We start from the raw sequence: 22,649 nt of genomic DNA, 5'->3' as shown, positions 1-22,649 counted from the left end.
GGCATAGCTCATTTGGAAAATCTGACCAAAAGCCCACATTTCAACACAGTGAAATGCTTTATCCCCTATTGCTTCTACCACACCAGGAACTTTCTATATGTAATTATTTAATCTCTAGCCAAAAACTAGTGGACAATGAAATCCCCACAAAATGTTTCCCCCAGTGAAGTGTTCAAACATCAGTTCCACAAAAAACATTTTTAAAAGCTTTTCATGTAATTTTTCCATGCCAACTTTTTTCACTCATGGCTACAAATGTCCATATTTGAATATTCATCATCATGAGCATCTGGTAAAATATAGCCCTGTCCAGCAATTTACATCATTTGACTATGAGACCTTAGGAGGGCATAGGTAAAAATTTCCAGTTTCATTTTGTCTGGATTTTTAACCATCTTTTTCCACTTCATGGCTTTGGGTGGTTTTGATTGCACTGATATTTTCTGCTCTCCATTACTATTGGGTTTTTCTACCAATGAGCAGGTTGCTTTCAGGCAAGTCCTCGTGGACTTCATCAATGGCTCACTAGAAATGGCAGAATGAAGCCACAAATCACATTAGTGTTTTCAATATCTTGTGGATTTTGCCTTAAACCAGTAAATAAAGGCCACAATGGTGATGCCCCCATAATAAGGTGGATGTACTTAATGCCTGTGAACCGTACATCTACCAGCAGTTAAGATGGTAAATTTCATGTTATGTATACTTCACCACAAAGTAAAAGCCAACTTACAGGAGGTAACAATTTTCCCAAAACGTGGGTCAAGACAGAGGAGGGAAAATCCAATGATGATCTCTACTGTTCAGATACAGCAAATGAGTTTTACTTTGCAGTTCCAACAGGCCTCTAGGCAAAGCTCCCAACCCTACTACTTTCTTCTGTGGAGTGGACAACAGGAAAGCCAACTACTGCCAAATGAAATGCAAACCTCACAAACGGAGAGTTAACCCATAGAATCATGCATGACCCTTTGCATACTGACTGGGTTCTAAGGTCATGGATGACTCCGCAGCTCCGAATCTTTCAGTTACTTCTCAACTCCTGTCCCTCACAGAACACTGAACAGGTGTCCAGTGTGGCTGTGCATGTGTTTAAATTCTAGACAGCTGTCAGAATGTAACTCCCTAGAGGATTACAGTGTTCTGACAATTTTGAAGGACATGAAAAAAAAAAAAATGAGATAATAAATGCGGAACTGGTGGTGGGGTGGGAGGGGGCAAACATGGAGAAGATTCCGCAGTGAGCAGATTGGTTGTCTTCCAAACTCCTAAAAGAAGCCACGTGGTGGGCTTATTTTGGAAAACACAAAGCAGCAAAACCAGCAGGAAGAGTTACCCCGAGGCAGTTTGATGCCGTGTCCGGAAGAAACGTGTAACCACATAGGAGAAGGCTGTTAATGCATCCCATTAGCATTCCGATTCACTGAATGCCTTGGAGATGTTCAGCGGGAGGTAAATGGAAGGCACTACTGCGTGGTGCAGACCACGGTGAATGAAGTTCAGGGTGCATGCAAACCAGCCCGGTCTCTAAGGGGAGAGGGAGGAGTGGCGGGAAAGTGGAAAGCTGGGGAAGGAAGAGTGCTTACCAGGCCACCTCCACAGGTGCTGAAAGAGGCCAGCGAGCCAGGGTGCTGCAGCACCGCCCCGGTGTAGAAGCAGGAGGCGTCGGGCGGCGCCGGAGGGCGCCGGGCCGCTGCTGCCAGCGTCGGGACGGGGCCCGGACTCGGCCGCTGCTCCACCGCGAAGCGCGGCGCCAGGAAGCGGCCATCTCTCCGGAGCAGCAGGTACAGGTCCCGGGAGAAGGCCGGGATCCGCAGCAGTACCTCGTCACCGTCCGACTCGGCTTCCTGGGCCGGGGGAGGAGACGGGGGTGGCTGTGGGGGCGGCGGATGCCACGAGGCCGGGGCGCCCGGGGACAGGGCGGCAGCCCCGCCGGATCCCCGCGGCAGCTCCTGCGATTCGAACTCCTCGTCCTCCTCGCCCGCTGGCGGCGACGGCGGCCGAGGTCGGGGCCGAGGTGCGGACTGGCCCTCGGTGGGCTCGCCCGGCGGCGCCGGGGCCACCGAGCGCACCTCGCGGGAGCTGCCGGCCGCCTGATTTCGGGCGCCTCCGCCGCCCCCAGCGCCGCGCACCCAGCCCGGGTCCGCGCTGCCCCCGCTGCCGCCCGCCGCATCCACCGGCTCCCGGCGCCAGAGTGCAGGAAACACGACTTCCCACTCCTCGCGGTCGGGGGTGAACTGCAGCCCTGCGGGCGGGGCAGACAGAGAAGTGCGGGGCTTAAAGTGCCGCGGTTCCAGTAGCACAAGCATTCCCAGGCTCACACTCGGTTCAGACACAAGGCTCTCGTGTTAATGCGCCGGAGACCACCCGTCTAGCCCCTGAAACTCTTGCAACCCCTGAAGCCTTGCGATCAGATTACAAACCCCGGCATTTTCAAAATAAAAGTACGATTATATGGGGGGAGGGGTGACGGAGTGGGGCAGCAAAGTTTGGTGACAGCACTTGGTTGTTGAAGGTAACCCAGTGCAAAGACTCCAACACAGATAAATTATTTTCTTAAGTGTATGTCAGAGCAAAGCGTCGCTATCAATTTCTGTACTTCCCCATTTTCTCTAGGTGCTGTAATCGTACCTTTGCAAAGATTTCTCCTCTCATTAGAGGAAGGCTGACCATGCCAGGATGTTTAAAATGAGGTCGAGAGAAGTGCACTTCGCTCGCGAGCGTGACCCTCTCATCTGCACCCGCACGCTTTTTATTGCTACCCACTGAGCCCTGCTCGCCGCGCACCGGCTGCACCAGCCCTGCCCGCCCGTGCGTTCTCGGTTTCCGCCGGGGAAGTTGGAAAGCAAGCCCAAAGTCTCGGGAGAACTTACCTGAAACGATCCCATTCGACAAGACCCCCAGCTGGTAAAGGAGGCAGCAGCAGCAGATGTGAGTAAGGCGCATCTCGCGGCTCTTTCCGGGACCGCGCTCCCGCGGCCGCGGCTCCTTGCCCCGCGCGCGCCTCCTTGCGCGATCCACCGCGGGCGCCGCCGCCTCCCCGGAGCGCAAGGAGGCCGGGCGGCGAGTTTGCCCGGGCCCTTTGTCTGCCGGGGGTGGGAGGGGGGTGCTGTGTGACTCCGAGAGGCTGCCCGAGCCCGGGCGGGGAGGGGGGGCAGGGGGGGGAGGAGCGGGGGCAGGCAGCGCCGCGGCCCCGCAGCGCTTTGGCTCCCTGGCGAATTAGGTGATGAGTCTATTTTCTGTGTTCTGGACGCTGCGAGAGTTTCCGGAGCCCCACAGGATAGACCCACAGTCAGGAGCGAGCCGGCCGGCGCAAGGCTGGCAGGGCTGCCTCAGGACAGGCGGAGGACTGCCCCGCGCGGGCAGGAGCGCCGTGGTGTCGGAGCCGTGGCTCGCCGCCTGCACCCGCGCGGAACTGCCAGGGGCTGGTGCCGCAGTCCCAGCAACCTGGCGTGTGCCTCGCTCCGCACGCGCGGGCCGCGAGCTCTTACCCCGAGAGGCGCGGGAGGGAATTTGTGGCGGGACGAGGAGGAGACGCGACTCGCGAGGTGGGTGTGGAGGAGAAAAAAGTCAAGCCGACCTGACAAGAAAAAGGGAGCACGGGGTGCCCGCCCGGAGTGACTTTGCGGGACAAAGGTCCCAGAACACCACACACGTGCTGACACACCCAGTTGGGGTGGGGACCCAAATTCCCTCACCTGACTTCTGATTGGCCACTCCGACAGGCCGATTTGCATTCTCGCTCAGCACCCACTGCCACCCGCACCTCCCAGCTGAGGTGTGTGCAGGTAGAAGTGCCTCTCCAGTCCATCCCACCGCCTAGTGCCGCCCCCCACCCCATCCTCACGTCACACAAAGCAAAACTTACTGCAGGCTTGAGCACAAAGCTGTGGCCCGCTTTCCAAAGACCTTTGATTTTTCTATCCATCTTTGTCTGTAGGAATTTTCTAAGGCTGCAGTTAATGTAATTCGTCATGGAGCGTGCTTCAAAGGTTCCCGGGACAGTAGACACCCTGACATTTCAGAGCCCCTTATCCCACCTTATCTTTCCGGCTTCCCATTCATCATTGCTATCAGTTTTCCTCCCCTCCCCTTCTCTTGCTCACACACACACACACACACACACACACACACACACTCACTCTCACACACACACACACACACTCACTCACACACACACACACACACACACACACACACACACTCTCCCTCCCCCTCTCTTTCGTAAAACAAGGGTGGGATTAAAGGGACTGACATTAATATTGTATGCTAAAGATCACAGATAAAGTGAGATTATTTTGTCTCTTACCCTTTTGTACATTAAAAAATATATCTTTTTTGTTATTTCTGTCTTTGAGGGGAAATTTAACCTTAAATATGCTTGCTTCCTTTGTTACAGATCTACATGGTACCCAGTCCCTTTTCCACACCTCTTCCTTGGCCACATCAAACCTTTCACATCAGTCTCAAGGGTGATTGATCTAACCTGCCATATGCATCCTCTGCACTAGGCCAGTCACCTAGAAATGAGTTAATGCAAATCAGTTTTTTTTTTTAAATTCCGGCAGGAGATTGGTTCCCCACTTCCTTTGTTATTTTACCTTCCGCTCTCCGTGTCAGAGGTGACTACTATGCCTTTAAGGGAGGCAGACTATCTTATTTCAAAGGAAAGCCATTGTTTGAATAAGCTGAGTCTTAGAATACTTTCTTTGAGTTGTCCTGAGTTTAAAAACAAATACGAAGACACTCTAGGTGTGTTTGTCAAAAGTTCTCTGCCTCCAAACCTTGTCTTATAAAATCTCAAAAACCAGAGTAACTAGGGTGGGTGTGGATTTCTAGACATTCAAGAAATATCTGGGTTACTTAGAAACCTACACACTCCTTTTTATGGGACTCAATTATACAGACTTAAAACTGGGCAAGAAATCAAAGGCAGTTTATTTTTAACAAATAGAATGAGTTATTAAGACAGAAGCTAGTTGTAATGAAACATCTCCACTAGGATATAGGTCTTAAATGTCTCATCTAATTTGAACGACAATGGCAACAAAAATATGAGAGTGAAATTGCAGAAGGAGTGCATATTAAATTGTCTGTATTTACCGGAACACATTTGTGATTCTTTAAAAATGATTAAATTAAATATACTCGGAAGCACAGGTCACCAATATAAGTTCCTTTCTCTGTCCTTTTTTGTCCCTACTGACACATGATCCCTGATTGTCATGGAAAGGTTTGCCTAACTCCCCGCTAGCTATAACCTTTCTCCCATTTGAAATACTGTTATAATTTATTTGTATGTTTTCTAAGGCTTTTATAAATCATTTGGTTTGTGTACATTATGTACATATTTCTTCTTCTAGACTCTTTTTTTTTTTTTTTTTGGAAAGTTAGGATTTCTTTTACATAGCTTTTTAAAATTTTTAAAAAGATTTTATTTTTAAGTAATCTCTATACCCAACATGGGGCTTGAACTCACAACCCAGACATCAAGAGTTGCATGCTCTAGTGACTGAGCCAGCCAGGCACCCCTCTTTTGTAGATCTTTTTTTTTCAGAACACACTGCCTAGTTCAATGATTTACTCTGAATAGGTGTAGAAATTCTAAGGAGATTCTCTACGATCATTTAGAAGATGAGAGAAATTGATTTCTGTAGCGGATTTTATTCCAATTTCTTAATCCAGAATTACAATACTAACTCTGTTAGTGATCACCCACTATCAGCATGATTTATCTGACTTACAGAGAGAACGAGCCTAACAGAAAAAGAACTTGTAGGAAGTTTTTGTGCTCTAGCTAAAGAGACTTAGATGTGCAAATAAGAACATCAGTTAAAGTGGGTTTGAGTGTGTATGTATGTATGTGAAAGAAAGAACTAGCCTGATTTGGGATTGAGTAAATTGTGCACAGTGAAATAAAGGAAAAAAGGCAGGACTGTGACATGTGTGTGTGTGTGTGTTACTAACCTCAGAGAGAAGAAAAGAGCAGCTGGGAAAAATATGTTGGTTAAGACAGGTCACTACATATGTCACCAGATGGTAGCTAGCATCAACCAAGCTCAGCTTTTGTGGGGTGGAGGTAAGTGACAAAGCATCAGAGTAAGTGGAACCAACTGTTCTTATACACAAGGTGCTCACATGTTGCATTTTATAAACCATGCTTCTCTACATAGAAAGTTGGCTTTGATGCCTTCAGCCCTTCCTCATTCTCTCGACTCACTGGCCCTAAGCCTCTCCCAACTTAAAGCTAATCTTAAGTCCTTTCCCCTCCACAACACCTTAAAATATTAGAAAAAAACAAGAACCCGTTCACTGAGTTGCCTGAAGAGGCTTCGGCACCAGAAGGAGAAATCCAAACAGAGCCGTGAAGATGAGCTTAGTAGAGAAGACACAGCAAGATGACTAGAATTTAGAGGCCAGAGTACCAGAGCTACATATTGAGTATAATAGTTTTCTACTGAGACATAACAAACTCAGCAGTTTAAAACAGTAAACATTTATTATCTCACTCTGTTTCTGAGGATCAGGAATCTAGGAGTAGCTCACCTGGATAATTCTGGCTCAGGGTCTCTCACAAGACTGCAGTCAAACTCTTCGCCAGAACTATAGTTTCTCAAGACTTAACGGGACATAGAGGTTCTGTTTTCAAAATCACATGGTTTTTGGCTGGAAACTTGCCACCTGGACCTCTCCACTGGCCACGCATTGCATGTGTCCTCTGGAAATAAGTGATTCAAGAGAGAGAGTGCACCCACAGTGGAAAGTTGGTCTTTTTATAAAAAGACCCCATCTTGAAAATGGCATACCATTACTTCTTCCGTATTCTATTCATAAGAAGCAAATCACTAAGTCCCAGCCCACAGTGAAATGGAGAGCACTCAAAGAATGTATGGGCATATTTTAAAAACCATCGGGGGTGGGGAAGAGCCTGGGTGGCTCTTCAGTCAGTCAAGTGGCTGACTTTGGTTCAGGTCAGTATCTCAAAGTCACTGAGGTGGAGCCCTGTGTCGGGCTCTGTGCTGACAGCTCAGAGCCTGGAGCCTGCTTCGGATTCTGTGTCTCCTTCTCTCTCTCTCTCTCTCTCTGCCCCTTCCCCACTTGTGCACTAGCTCTTGCTCTCTCTCTCTCTCTCTCTCTCTCCCTCAAAAATAAACATTAAATGTTTTTAATATAAAAAAATTTAAAAAACATCAGAGGGCATTTATGCCCCCTGACCATAAATTATTTGCATTCCTTCCATGTGCAGAATGCACTCATCCCTTCCCAAGGCCCTCAAAAGGCTGATCCTATGAAAGCAGCCCCTCCGTGTTCAGAATCTCTCTCTGTAAATCACATGAGGCGTGCATGAATGTTTTCAGCATTGTTCATTAGGTAGAGCTCCTTGAATTTAGTCTTTCTTCTTCTACAGACTTGTGACACTAGAGGAACAGTATATTTGCCACCCATACATCCAACATACTGTGGTGAGACAGGCAGGGACAGCTGCCATAGACATTTCTGTTTACAAGGGAGGAAAAGAGGAAGCACAAAGGAGACACTGGCTCAGGCACAAAGGGACCACTGGTCCACAGCAATTCTGAAATCCAATTGGGAAAATGTTTAAAGTTCCTTGATTATGTCTCAAGGTTTGAGAATAATTCTCCATGGTGCTGTGTCTTCTCCCTGGGAACTGGTTTCTGCTCTGAGTCACCCTCCCATTTTCATGAAAGACGGGATGTGTTTACAAACAAATCATTTTCTCAGATGACTTCCTAACAGTAGAACTTACACATCCAGCAACTCCCTATCATTTTATGTGGTCTCTACCCATTTTGGTCCCAAAATATTTACCCACATTTAACTGTTTTTCAAACTTTGAGAGTCTTTTGTGAATCTTCACGGGTTTCACTTTTTATCCATGAGACAAAAGCCACCCCCTCAAATCTCTTTAAGATAAACTCTTCCCTACCTCGGGTTTCCGAGGAGATGCATGTTTGTACACTTGTTAGAATTCCTAGTGTTCCACTGAAAGGATCCTGGGGAAACAACTTAAAACACTTTAGAGGACCTTCACTCTGACAGAAAGAGGCTCTGAATGTCCATGTGCAATCATGATGAGTTCTTAACAAGGGATTTTACAGTCACACTTTTGACTTCATCATTACGCCGTGCTTTCCTGAAAGCAATTTCTTCTTAAGTTTAGCATTATTTTCCAAGTAAAGAAGTGGAAAGGTCCAAAGCCATCAAGTCCTGGCTACTTTATGTGAACAGCCTCCTTTAGTCACATTTTCTGTAAGCAGGAAGAAACCACATGGCAACTTCCAAAATTTTTGGAAATTTCCTCCTCAGCTTGATGAACCAATATATTAGGCCCATTTTCTATAACAGACAAGAGTCTTGATAAATGTAATGCCAATGTGTTATAAGGATTCTTTCCTTTAGTTACAATAATATTTACCTCATTTTCCTAAAACCTCTTAGCTTTAGCCTAACCCACGATCATATGGCTTAAACTAAAAGCCTTTTTAAGGGATTAAAGAAACTAAATTTATAGTTTAAAAACTTCAAAAAAGAAATCTCTATCTCCATACATGATCAGTGGTCACTGAACATTTATTTTTAAAGTAACACCAATGCTACATCATCTTTCTCAGAAAAAGGAACTTTGCATCTCAATTTATGAAGCTGGCATTACCTTCATACGAAATCCAGAGAAAGCCAGTACAGAAAGTGAAAATACAGGTTAATATCTCTCATCAATATAGATATAAAATTAACAAATTTAATTCAGCAATATATCAACAGAATAATGTAATATGGCCAGTGAGATGTATGTAAGGAATGCAAGGCTGGTTCAGCATTCCAGAACAATCAATGTAATCCATGATAACAACAGGCTAAAGAAGAAAATCATACAACCATACCAAACGAAGTGGAAAGAACATTTAACAAATTTCAATATCTGTTTATGATTAACACTCTCAGCAACTTGAAATAGGAACAGAAGGGAAATTCTTTAACTGGATAAAGAATATCTATTTTTAAAAACTATAGCTAAGAATGAAAGGCAAATGCTATCCTTCTAATATTGAGACCGAGGCATGGGTGTCCACACTCACCACTCCTATTCAGAACAGTTTATTGGAAATCTGAGCCAGTGCAATAAAGCCTTCAAAGGAGATAAAAGTAATATAAATTGGAAAAAGATAAACAAAACTGTCCTTCTTTGCCAATAACATGATTGCCTATGTAGATAATTCTCAAAACAAATGCAGAACAATTCCTAGAGTAATGAGCAAGTTCATAGAATACAAGGTTAACACCAAAAATCAAACATATTTCTATATACCACCAATGAACAAATGGCAACTAAAGTTAAGATTCAGTACCATTTACATTCACTCCTAGTGAAATGTTTAGGTATAAGTCTAATTAAATATCTATAGGATCTATATGTTGAAGACCACAAGACAATAAAAATTAAAGACCTAAGTAAATGAAAAGATACAGTGAGATATAAGAATAAGCATATTAAAGATGACAAGTCTGCCCAAACATTCGTTTTGTTTATAGCAATTCTTATCAACATCCCAAAATTATTGTGTATATATAGACAAATTTATTTTTTTAATATACCTGGAAACAAAAGAAACTAAAATAGTGGGGGAAAATTGACAATGGACAATAGAGTCTGAGGTCTCAATACCACCTAAAATTAAGGTTTAATCCATAGCTACAAAAACCAAGATATTGTGGTATTCCATAGATCAATGGAACAGAATAGAGCCAGAAATATATTCTATACAAGTATAGTTAACTGATTTTTTGTAAGATGAAAAAGTAGTTCAATGGAGAAAGGATTTTTTTTTTCAACAAATGGGATTGGAACAACTGGTCACCATGGACAAAAAAGAAAAAAACACAACTTGAATATCATATCAAAATTAACTCAAAATGGATCATAGATCAAAATATAAAACGTGAGACTACAAAACATGAAACTTCTTGAAAAAAAAAATGAAACAAAATTGGTGGTCATTGTAACGTAGGGTTAAACAAAGAGTTCTTAGACATGTTATTTAGAAAAGAATAAAGAGTTATTTTCCAGAAACAAAATAATAATAAAAAAGTATTAAAAATGATAGATTGGACTCCAGTTAAAAGCTTTTCTTTTTTCTGAAAAAGACTGTGTTGAGAGAATGTAAAAATGGGCCTGGGATAAGATATTTGAAAACCACATATATGACAAAGGTCTTAAATTCAGAATATTTTAAAAAATCTTTGAATTCGCTACTACCAAAACAAATAATCCAACTAGAAAATGGGGAAAAGACTTGAAAAGTCAGTACATGCAGAACCAAGAAGCACATGAAAATGTATCAAACATCATTAATTGGTAGAGAACTGCACATTAGAACCATGATTAAATATCATTAGATGCCTGTTAGAATGCTAACATACAAAATACTGACAATATTCCAAGCACTGACAAGGATGTGGAGTCAAATGGAATTCTCATACATTAAATAAACTATTAAATACTATTAATACAAAGGTATTATGCTGAATGAAAGTCAATCTCAGAAGACTATAAGCTCTTTTATTCCATTTCCATGCTGTTTTTGAAATGACAAAATTATAATGATGGAAAACATCAGTTGCTCTCTGGGATTAGATTTTGGAGGAGTGTGTATGTATATAAATCGCAAAAGGAAATTTCACTGTGATAATGAAATAGTTATGTAGCTTAATCATAGCTGTGATTATATAAATCAATAATACATGATAATATTTCATAGAAACATAACACACAGCTGGTGAAATCCAAGTTAAGGTCTGTGGTTTACTCAATAATATTGTATCCATATCAATTTCCTTGTTTTGATAATGTGCTATGGTTATATAAGACATTATCATTGATGGAAACTGGATGAAGGCTGTATAGGAATTATTTGTATTATATTTACAAATTTGTGAGTACAAAATTATTTCAAATAAAACCTGAAGTACAGCTTCTTCAAGGTACTTTAAGCTTTCACTAATACCCTCCTTAATGGTCACCACCCAGCTTCAAGCCACACTCACAATTTAAGTTACTGTTGTTACAGAAATACTTTAAGGTCCCAGAATATGTGTTATTTCTGTTGTTACAGAAATACTTTAAGGTAGCAAAATACGTATTAGTTATTTATTGCTACATAAGAAATTACTCAAAAACTTTGCATCATAAAAAAAATAAATAAACATTTGCTGACACAGTCTCTTAGTGTTTAGAATTCAGGGATGGCTTATCTGAATAGTTGTGGCTTAAGATTTCGTACAATGTTGCAATTCAGCTGGTAGCCAGAGCTGATAACTTGATTGGCCGAAAGACTCTGGCTTCCTTTGGAGCAGCTCTTTGAGAAGAATCAAAAGAGTGCCCTCGAGAAAGAAGCCACAAAGTGTTTTAATAACCTAACCATGGGAGTGATAACCCATCACTTCTGTGACAGTCTATTTGTCAGACATGAGTCACTAAGTTTAACAACTCAAAGGGAATTGTTATTCCACAATTTGATGGCAGGAAAATTAAAGAATTTGTGGATGTATTCTTAAAACTACCACAGAGAGTGAACTCTGGATGTTTGCTGAGAAAACTTTGAAGTAATTGTCTGTGTTCTGATTTGTGCATGATATGAAGAAAATACCAACAGTCTGGGTGAGGTGGGGGAGGGGGGAGGGGAAGCAGAGAATGTTAGACTAAAAAATACTTCAAGTGTTGCATATTCCCACCAGCTAGAGTGGAAGGACCTCATAATTCAAAGGGGCATTTGATAGTGGTCTCAGAAAATTACATGTTTGGTAGTTAGGGGCTAAATTAGCCCTGTAATTAAAATTGATTTGCACTCATTCCAACAAGGCTTAGAAGTAAGTCTCAAAATGATACATCTGATTCCAAGTAACTTAACAGGCTACCAGAACAAAGTCCATTGTTTTTAAAGTAATAATAATAAATAAGCAGCAAGGATGACAAACTCTCATTCTGTGGCATCCAGTATAAAACTGCAGGCATGCAAAAAGAAAAAAAAAAAAAATTGCCCACAAGGAGGAAATGTCAATTAGTAAAATTAGATTAGGCATGACAGAAGGAATGGAATGAGCCAACAAAACCATTAAAGCAGCTATGGAGATATGCTGTAACTTCATAAGAAGATAGAGAAAAACAGGAACCTGATGATAAGGGACATCAAAAACTCAACTGGATATTGTAAAGATGAAAACTACAATATTTCTTTTTTTTTTTCAACGTTTATTTATTTTTTTGGGGGACAGAGAGAGACAGAGCATGAACGGGGGAGGGGCAGAGAGAGAGGGAGACACAAAATCGGAAACAGGCTCCAGGCTCTGAGCCATCAGCCCAGAGTCCGACACGGGGCTCGAACTCACGGACCGCGAGATCGTGACCTGGCTGAAGTCGGACGCTTAACCGACTGCGCCACCCAGGTGCCCCAAAACTACAATATTTCAAATGAACAACACACCCAGTGGGGTTGAAAGCAGACAGGGCCCTCAGCAAGAAAGATTAGTGAACTTGAAGACATAACAATAGAAACTACCCCAAATGAAGCGGAGACAAAACAAAACAAAACAAAAAAACAAGAAGGAATGTCTTGAACGTTGGTGAGCTATGGAATACTAACAAATGATCCAACATATGAGTAATTGTAACATTGAAGGAGGGAAGAAATAGAACTATTTGAAGAAATTAGGCTAAAAATTATCCAAATTTGATGAAAACTACAAATGTATATATGCAAACAGTGCACACATAATGAAAACTATGTCAACACATATCTTAATCAAATTGCTAAAAACAAAAGAGAAATAAAAAATCTCAACAGCAGTCAGAGGAAAAAAAGACACATTATGTAGAGAAAGAAGGATAGGAATGACAGCAAATTTCTCAACAAAACCTATGCAAACTGAGGCGGGGAGGGGGGAGGGATGGGGGAGTGGGAATCCTTCAGCAGATACAAATTTTGTAAACCTTTTCTCCTAGTCTATGGCTTGCTGTCTTATTTACTAAGCAGTGTATTTGGAAGAGCAAACATTTTTAATTTTTATGAAGTCTACTTTTTAAATTTGCCCATGATGATGTATCCTTTGGTTTCCTAATTAAGAAATGTATGCATAACTCCATATCCAGGCTTTTCCCCTACATTTTCTTCTAGAACTTTTAAAGTCTTTCCTCTTACATTTACCCAAATGGAAATGCAATCCATTTTTCTTTTAATTTTTTTTTTCAACGTTTATTTATTTTTGGGACAGAGAGAGACAGAGCATGAACAGGGGAGGGGCAGAGAGAGAGGGAGACACAGAATCGGAAACAGGCTCCAGGCTCTGAGCCATCAGCCCAGAGCCCGACACGGGGCTCGAACTCACGGACCGTGAGATCGTGACCTGGCTGAAGTCGGACGCTTAACCGACTGCACCACCCAGGCGCCCCTGCAATCCATTTTTACATTAATTTTGGTAGATAACATGAGAAAGAGTTCCTATTTTCATATGGATATCCGACATCATTAGTGATTACAGAAATAAATATTAAGTAAAAATTAAAACCATGATTAGATCATCTTACACACGCATTATATTGGAAAACATGTGAACTATCTGCAATATGAAATGTTTGCTAGGATGTGGAATAAATGAAACTCTCATGCAGTACTTATGTAAATGTAAAACGGTATAGCTATTTTGGGGGAAAAATGCTTGACAGCTTCTTATGTGTATCTTATGCATACATTGGTCATACAACCCAGCAACTCACTCCTAGATATTTACTAAGAGAAATAGTATATCCAGAAGACTACTGGCATTTCATACCATCTTTATTCATAATTGCCCAAAACTGAAAACAACACATATGTCCATGAACTAGTGAAAAGATAAACAATTTTCTTGTACCCTTGTAGTGGAATTGCACTTGGCAATAAAAGGAAACAAACTACTGATACACGTGACAATGCAGGTGACTCTTAAAAGGATTATTCTATGTCAAAGTCTAGAAAAGATAAAGTGAAAGTGATAGCTTATCAGTCCAAGGTGCCAGGGCTCTCTGGGAGACAGAGGATTAAGGAATATTAGAGAACTTTCTTGGGTGGCAGAACTGTCCTGCATCATGATTATACTGCTTACATGACTCTGTTTTTCAAAATTCATTCAAACTGTATCCTTAACCAGTGGAATTTATTGTATGTAGGTTATACCTCAATAAACCTATTTAAGGAAAGACTTAAGATGAATATGCAACCTTCCTAATGCCTCAATTTTAAGTATCAATGAGTATATGTATAGCAAACAGGGATTTTCCTCCGGGACTCCCCAGGTAACTGAGAGCTACCACCATCCATCCACCCTGAGCCCAGGAAGCCACCCATGACTCATTTATCTTTTTAGTCACCAACATCCCTTCAGTCATGAAGTCATGGCACGTTTTTTCTTCTTCTTCAGAGCTCTTAAGTTCATATACTCTCTCGAGCGCTCCTAGCCCTTACCTGATGCAGCTGTCTCTCCTTGGAAACACTACAAAGCCCAACATGCCCATCTAGCATTCAGTTTGTCTCCGCCCCAATCCAGTCTTCAGTCTGTAGACGGAGTAGTGATTTCAAATGAAAATGATATGCTTGGGATGAAATCCTCCAGTGGGTTTCCAGTGTTCACAGAACAAAATTCAACGTCCTTAGTATCACCTAAATGCCTGTGTCATCTGAGTCCTTTTATATCTTCAGATCCATCCCATTTTACTCTTCTTGTTTTGACCTCTCTGAATTCTTGAAACATACTATGATTTCTCTAGCCTCAAGACCATACTGCTATTCCCTCTGCCTGAAACATGTCCCTTCTCATCCTGCACATTAGCTTAGATAGCTCCTGCTTATTCTTTTTTCTTTTAATTTTTTTTTTAATGTTTATTTATTTTTGACAGAGAGAGACAGAGCATGAGCGGGGGAGGGGCAGAGAGAGAGGGAGACACAGAATCTGAAACAAGCTCCAGGCTCTGAGCTGTCAGCACAGAGCCCGACACAGGGATCGAACTCACAAACCGCAAGATCATGACCTGAGCCAAAGTCGGACGTTCAACCCACTGAGCCACCCAGGCGCCCTGCTCCTGCTTATTCTTTACACATAACTCTCCTCTTCTCTTCGTGTAAGCATCCTAAGTACCAGTTGGGTCTCATTGCTCTATGCCATAGTAGGACTTCACTTTCTGCTCATAGTAGTCCCTGACCTAGCACTTATTTGTAACTGTTTGTTCAATATCTAACTTTGCATGGTGCCTGGGTGGCTCAGTCCGTTAAGCGTCTGACTCTTGATTTCAGCTCAGGTCATGATCTCATGCTTCATGGGACTGAGCCCCGCATTGGGCTCTGTGATGACAGTGCAGAGCCTGCTTGAGATTCTCTGCCCCTCCCCTGCTCTCTTAAAAAATAAATGATCATCAAAAAAAGAAATATCTGAACTTGCCCAAATCCCTTCAAATGTCCCACAATTCTGCTCCCTAGGAATAATCACTGTTAGTTGTGTGCCTCCAAGAAATCATAAAAAAAAATACTGACAAAAGTCAGCATGATACTATATGACAGACAAAATTAAAATATATAAATGTAGGTACATAGCCTTCCCCCTCTCTTGGCTTCTAACAGACAAGGTAAATTCTTCCTGCTCAGCACATGGGCCAAGCACTTAGTAAGACTAAAGCTGTTCTTTCAAATCTATGGAATGCAAAGAAATTTTTTATTAGAAGAAATAACATATCTGGGAAGGAAAGAAGACATAAGAAGAAAGAGAAGATCCTATAAAAACTAGTTTTGAGAATTTCATTGAACTTTTGGATAAAGTGAAACAAAATGTCATAGTGGCAATTTCTATGCTGTGATGAATGAGCTTTGGAAAGACTTAGAAATGAAGAAGATTATTACAAATTTTTGTTATGTGTTGTATAAATTTCACAGCATTTTTTTTTTTTTTAACGTTTATTTATTTATTTTTTTGGGACAGAGAGAGACAGAGCATGAACGGGGGAGTTCACAGCATTTTAAAAGCGCATAAACATTTTGTTGGTATTCCTTTCAAGGAGTTGGAATATGGGACTTGCATTTCACAAGGGCATGAAGTGTCTCAGGTTTGTCTGAGTTTAAATAAAACTCAACACAGTAATTGGTTGTACCTAAACAGGTATTTTAAGTTTTTTTTTTCCATAGTAACCAAGGCCAGGATTGTAATCTAAAAATGGAATCCTCAATCCTCAAACTAGTAAAACATGTCAGAATAATGTTCTTCAGCTTCATCAACAACAAAGACCATCCTTCAGGCTTCTTCATATACCACTCACATACCACGTGGGAAGTTTCTTTGCCACTGAAAGTTTCATTATTCACAAATCCCTATGGAGACTCCAACTGCAGGATGAGTAAATACAGATCCAGGCCCAACAGCTTCCTGCTTGGATTTTCCCACCTCTTTCCTTTGAGCAGCATCCTACCAGGTAGCAATGCTCACCACTGTAAGGATCATCTGAAGACTAAAATCCCAGTGCCACCAAGTCTTAAACATTGGGTGTGATAAAACTTAGCGTTTTCTCTTCCAGTTAGTAGTATGCTCAATTCCAACACCATTTGCAATGTTGCATCTGAGAGGAAATGCCCCAGCTGGCTAAACACTCAATAAATGTTTATTGAATAACTGAACAAATGAAGTCAAAGGTAAGTCATCTCTATGTGATCTTGCCAGAGGTGGGAGAAAGGCCGAAATGAGATGAAGATAAGCCTTTCATGTCTAAAGTTCTATGATTACTATAGTATTCATAATGTGTGTGGGAGGGGGTAGAAAGAAAGAAAGGGGGGGGAGAAGAAGGAGGAAGACTAAAAAAGGTTTTCAGATATATTCTGAGACACAAGTCTCTATGAGAAAAATTTGAAAAATGCTTCAAATAAAATTTGAAAAATTTATTGACCAGTGATTGAAATAACAGTAGAATTTCGTATTAGTGGGCTATTAGGGACATTTGCTTTGTTGAGGTTTTGCCTACCCATCATTTGACCTCCCTTCATTTGTCATGGGAATCCCCCAGTTGAGAACATGCTGGGATGGGAGGGGATCGGTTCCCAGTTGAAGTAGCCTCGAAGTCCAGGTTCTCATTCTCCTGATCCACCAGGGAGCAGACTCCTGACCTAGGCCTCGCTAAGTGAATGTTCACAGCTGGCAGAACTGAATCAAGTAGCACAAAGGAAAGAAAAGCAACTTGGAATTCAACAGCAGTGGCCAGTAGCTATGCTTGTGGTAGTGCCAGTAGTTTGCACAGTGTCTTGAGCCAGCTGCACAGGCACCCTACCCAGCTATTCCAGAGGCTGGGCCTTGGTGGTAATGAAGCTCTCAGCTCCCTGGGGATTCTACCTGCTTTCAGAGCTTGGTTTTCTAGCCTTCCCGTCAATTAAGCTACACAATGATATGATTTTATTAAACTCTTTTCTGCTAAAGCTAACTAGAATCCAATGCTGTTGCTATAAGCAAAAACCATAACTTAAATTGTTGTCAGGGAGTAGGTTGCAGTCAAAATAACCTTAGAAAAATCTAAGGACTGTGCAGACTTGGGGTTGGAGGCAATGAACATTCTATAGGTGTTCATCAGTAGGAATCTGTCAGTCCAGGATACACAGTAACAAAGTTTGTCTTTAAATTATTGTCTCTGGTCTGTTGGAATGAAGTACACACTAAGAGCAGAATTTTCTGCAACCATATACTTACTATATGGTTTTAAAAGTGGGGAGGGTTGGGAGATACCTGCTTCTAATGGTCCTATACAAGGTCAGCAAAAGGACAAAATTCCAGAATTCTCAGGGCAAGGCATTTGCTGAAATTCTGGGGGCTATGAGTGGACTAAAAGAATCTCTAACCTCTATCCATTCTAGAACTTCCTTGGTTTTTTGGGAAGAAGAAACCCTGAGGGCAGGAGATTGGAACATGGGAGGGAATTGATTAAGTGAAATGTATGCGGCCTCCCTCTCCAATGGCCTAGAAGCTTCTCCTTTGTCAAAGGCCTTGGGAAACAAATATCTCTCTGAAAATATATTAGTGACTGTTCTTCAAAGCTGCAAATTCTATTGTGGGTTGCAGTTGAAATGGTCTCTCTGAACCTAAGGGGTTGACTAGAACCCTGGGTGACAGAGTGGCAGCTAACCTCAGGAGCGAGGCCCTGGTTACTAGCAATATAATCTAAATTGCCTGACTCAGTGATTTTGGTTATTTCTAATTTTTCATAGGGTGATTAGAAGTGAAATGGATAGGTTGCTTACTGAATTTTATTTGATCTGTGTTTTAAAAGTATAAAAACAGGGGTGCCTGGGTGGCTCAGTTGGTTGGGCATCTGACTTCAGCTCAGGTCATGATCTCACAGTTTGTGAGTTTGAGCCCCGTGTCAGGCTCTGTGCTGACAGCGCGGAGCCTGGAGCCTGCTTCAGATTCTGAGTCTCCCTCTCTCTCTGCCCCTCCCCACTCACACTCTGTCTCTCAAAAATAAAATAAAAATATAAAAATATTTTTAAAGCATAAAAACAAAATAGAACAAGAAAACAAAAATATTCACTATGTCTGACAATACATTGTAACAGAGGACCATGGTCATCTTCCCAAATTCCTATACCTGGCTCAGTACATAGCTTTAGTCCTTCTTTTTTTTTAAGTTGATTTGTTATTTTGAGAGAGAGAAAGTGAGAGAGAGAGAGCGAGCAGGGGAGGAGCAGGGAGAGAGAGAATCCCAAGCAGGCTCTGTGTTGTCAGCACGGAGCCTGAGGCAGGGCTCGATCCCACAAACTGTTAGATCATGACCTGAGCTGAAATAAAGAGTCGATACTTAACTGATTGAGCCACCCAGGTGCCCCCATAGCTTTAGTGCTTTGAATGAAGGGAAGACTAGACAGCCCTGAGAAGACCTATGCTAATATCATCTATATGCCAACCGTCCATCTTGCCTGCCAAAAAAGAACCTGTAACTCTTTACTAAGATTATTGACATTGAGAAATAGAATATGCCCAGATCTTTTGGGCATTATTGTTGGAAATTAATTCTGATGACACACTAATAGCTGATGACCCAACACCCACTGCAATTTACTTGTTAGTGAATGGGCTTCTGGAAGTCACAAATGAATTTCAATCTGAGTCTGCTTACAATAGGTCTAGTGAAATCCTGCATTCACACAGTGGTATTAGACTATGGTAAGTCTCAAATATATAACATACAAATATATATTATGCTAGATTATGGTGAAACAAATATACCTCCAAATATGTAATGGCTGAAACACGATAGAAATATATTTTTCACTTTCTAACAGTCTGGGCAGGAGTTCCTTATACTTTAAGACCCAGGCTCGTCTCCTGGGGCTCATTCGTGTCCCATAACCTTGCTGCCCGTGGCCCGCCTATGGAAGGGGGAACACATGAAGAGGCAGACATGTTTCCAAAAAAAACTTAGAAATGGTACACATCATGCCTGTTAACATTTTTTTTTTTGGCAAAATCTAATTATAGGATCATCTCTATATGCAGGGGAAGGTAGGCAATATTACAACCTAACATTTTCTTGAGGGTAAAAGAGGAGGTGGATTTTAGTGGAAATCTAGCAATCTCTGCTATAATGCTGTGTTTTTTCTCCACTTGCTGAATATGTACTAGGAATCGAAATACTGAGAACTGGCAGACAGTATCCTGTCACACAGGGTAAGGACAACTGTGATAAGACACTAAATGGAAACCACTGGAACCCTCCTCCAAACCAAAAGTATAAATCAAAGTAATCCTGGGGGCACCTAGGTGGTTCAGTCGGTTGAACAGCTGATTCTTGATTTCAGCTCAGGTTGTGATCCCAGGGTTGTGGGCTTGAGCCCTGCATCGGGCACCACGCTGACTGTGGAGCCTGCTTAAGATTCTCTCTCTCTCTCTCTCTCTCTCTCTCTCTCTCTCTCTTTCTCTCTCTCTCTCTCTGTCTCTCTTCCCCTCTCCCCCACTCACACACACTTTCTAAAATAAATAAAATGAAAAAAGCCCAGTAATCCTGAATCACTGTCCAACTATAGACATTAGTGCCTCTATCAAAGACTTAGAAGACACAAAGGTGGTAGCTTTTTTCCCCATTTTCCTTTAAATATAGGGAAGCCCTGGAAAATAATAAATGATCATTGCATAATTAATTAATTTCAGCTGGCATTTTGGGTGTAGCCTTTCTACTTAGGCAACTAAATACCGTCTCTGATAATTAATAAGCAGCTACTGATTTGGTAATATTTTTTCTTTATCCCTATTAATGTAAAGCAATGGAAACAATTTGTTTTTATCTGAAAGAGAGAACTAAGTACAGACTCGATGTGGATTATGTCTACTCTCTAATGTTTTCTGTAATTTGGTCCACAGAGACCTTACATTTTATATTCCTCCAAGGGATATAATGTCTGTCCTTAAGTTAGGAACGATGCTGATAGAACACAGAGAGCATGATGTAGCCAGTCTGGACAGAAAGCATGTATGTCAAAGAATGGGAGATTAAGGGCCTACCACCTAAGTTTGTGGGAGTCCGGCAATTTGGGACATGTCAGGATCTCCCTTTCAATGTCGAGAAATATTTTTCTGGACCTTGTATCCCACCAGTAAGAAAAACATTTTGTGGGTTCTTTGGAATTTGGAGAAAACATACACCTTATTTGAGTTTACCTTGCCAACCTATTTACTATTTGATTCAAAGGATGACATATTTTGAGTATGCTTCAGAGCAACCAAAGTTTCTCCAGCCGGTCTTGTTGAGGTGCAAATACCTAGGACTCTCTGCCCTATAAACTCAGGAAATTAAGGGTGGCATCATGCATGTTTGTAACATCTCATCCTTGTATGGAGTGGTCACAAGCCATGATTAGAAAATCAAAACGGAAGTCCTTATCTGCAGCAAACAACTATTCTCTTCAAAAAAGTTCTTGGCTTCCTACTAGGCTATGACTAAGACTGAATACCTGAGTACAGAATAGCAGATGTTCAGATAAACCAAACTGCCCGTCATAAATCAAGTGCTATTCTCTTCTACTGGAATATTAATACCACAAAGGAAGGGACGGTCCTGTCTTGGTCACCACAATCGCCTAGATTCTGAAATAATACCAGGTTGTTTAGTAAATACTTGCTGATAGATGGAGGAAAGGAAGAAAGGAGGAAGGAATCTAGTTCAACTTGTCTAGAAATTCTCAGCAAAGAGAACTTGCCTATACAGGACTATGTGTAAGCTGGTGCTCATGGTCCCATTTTTCATAAACTATTCTCTTAGAAGATGAGCATGATTATTTAGCTCACTAAAGTCCTTCCCACAAAACTTATCTGTTGTTTCATGGGAGATTCTCAAAGAGCAATTAATGACTAAAGAGCAACAAAATGAGCCCCAGTCATAGGTTTCTCTGTGCAGTTTGCTTGCACCAACCACAAGCAGACTACTGGGATGGTATAGCTCCATTCTGGAGTCTCCTGAAGGACAGTAGGCTGAATTTCAAGCAGACATCTTTTTTTTTGTCCAGCCAGCTAGAAAGAGGCATGGTCCTCAAAACTCCACTCGGTGAAAGAGGGGCTCATTCCCGGATTATACAAAGCAGCCCTCTCTGATGACATCAGCCAGCCTTTTTCTTTACATACGCATCATTGATCAATGAGAATATAACTGAACAGCACTGATGCCATGTATGGAAGCTCTTTATTAACTTGCAGCACCTACTTCCCTCACTAAAGTTTATCTGGCTTCCACTACCGCTGATTCTCCAATAGGCCAGTGGCAAAAATATCATTACATATTTGAATAATCTTTGGCTAGGAAAGCCTTTGAAACAATACAGAAAAGGTAAAAGTCACCAAGGAAAAGACACAGATTTGATTTCAAATATTTAAAAATGTATGTATGATAAAATATAGTTTATAAAGTCAAAAACCAATAAGACAAAGGGATTATATCTCGAATATAAAAAGAGGGTTCCTGGCTGGCTCAGTGGGTGGTACATGCAATTCTTGATCTCAGGGCTGTAAATAGAGCCCCATTTTTGGTGTAGAGATTACTTAAAAAAATAAAATCTTAAAAAAATAAAATAAAAAGAACTCTTATAAATTAATTTCAAAAGAATGCCAGCAGTCAGGAAGCAAAATGGGTAAAGGACAAAATAAGTCATTGAGAAAAGAGAAAACACAAATGAGAAACAATCATTGAGAAGTCAGTTGGCTTCACCACTAGGGTGAGTAATGCTGATTGTTACCAAAAGATCTTGTGATATTTTTTAATCCCCCCAAACAAAAAACAAGTGGTAGGAGTCAGTGCGGGTGAAATGTGGAAGGTGGGAGCAGTCTTACCTTGTTTCTGAGATTGTGTGTGCTAAGCCCTCTTTGGAAATGGAAATGGAATTAGTCGTCTATAGCAAAATTTAAAAAGACACATTCTGTTGATCTGGCATTCTCACTTGAAGAAATGTATCTTGGAGAGAGAGAAGCCCATGCACCTAAGGAAGTCACACAAAGATGTTTTGCCTCCACCGTTCATAATAGCACCAAACTGAAAGAAAGCCTTTATGTTCATTGTTAGGCAAATAATTGAATAATTTAATGCACATCTT

General features: G+C 41.5%; 1 protein-coding gene and 1 long non-coding RNA gene across 4 annotated transcripts in view; one reads left to right on the top strand and one right to left on the bottom strand.

The window, feature by feature from the left end:
• The window catches only part of ADAMTS19 (ADAM metallopeptidase with thrombospondin type 1 motif 19), a 241,553-nt gene extending 238,453 nt beyond the window's left edge, over positions 1-3,100 (bottom strand). For 2 of the 3 annotated variants that reach the window (XM_045487737.1, XM_045487746.1), the window contains exons 1-2: positions 2,874-3,052; positions 1,587-2,245 (exon numbers count right to left, since the gene is read on the bottom strand). In XM_045487737.1, the coding sequence (XP_045343693.1) occupies positions 1,587-2,245; positions 2,874-2,946 (732 nt within the window). In that variant the 5' untranslated portion in view covers positions 2,947-3,052. Of the gene's footprint in view, positions 1-1,586; positions 2,246-2,873 lie in introns of all 3 variants that reach the window. The other variant, XM_045487730.1, reaches the window with a different exon arrangement.
• On the top strand, positions 1,695-5,346 carry LOC123603191. Its single transcript, XR_006714776.1, has 3 exons — positions 1,695-1,784; positions 2,617-2,931; positions 4,400-5,346. It is a non-coding gene; the product is annotated as an uncharacterized LOC123603191 (long non-coding RNA).
• Positions 5,347-22,649: the final 17,303 nt, after the last annotated feature.

This window comes from Leopardus geoffroyi, chromosome A1 (genome assembly GCF_018350155.1).
Source record: "Leopardus geoffroyi isolate Oge1 chromosome A1, O.geoffroyi_Oge1_pat1.0, whole genome shotgun sequence".
Taxonomy (NCBI): domain Eukaryota; kingdom Metazoa; phylum Chordata; class Mammalia; order Carnivora; family Felidae; genus Leopardus; species Leopardus geoffroyi.
Note: the sequence above shows the minus strand (reverse complement) of the source record. Positions and strands in the feature narration are given on the sequence as shown.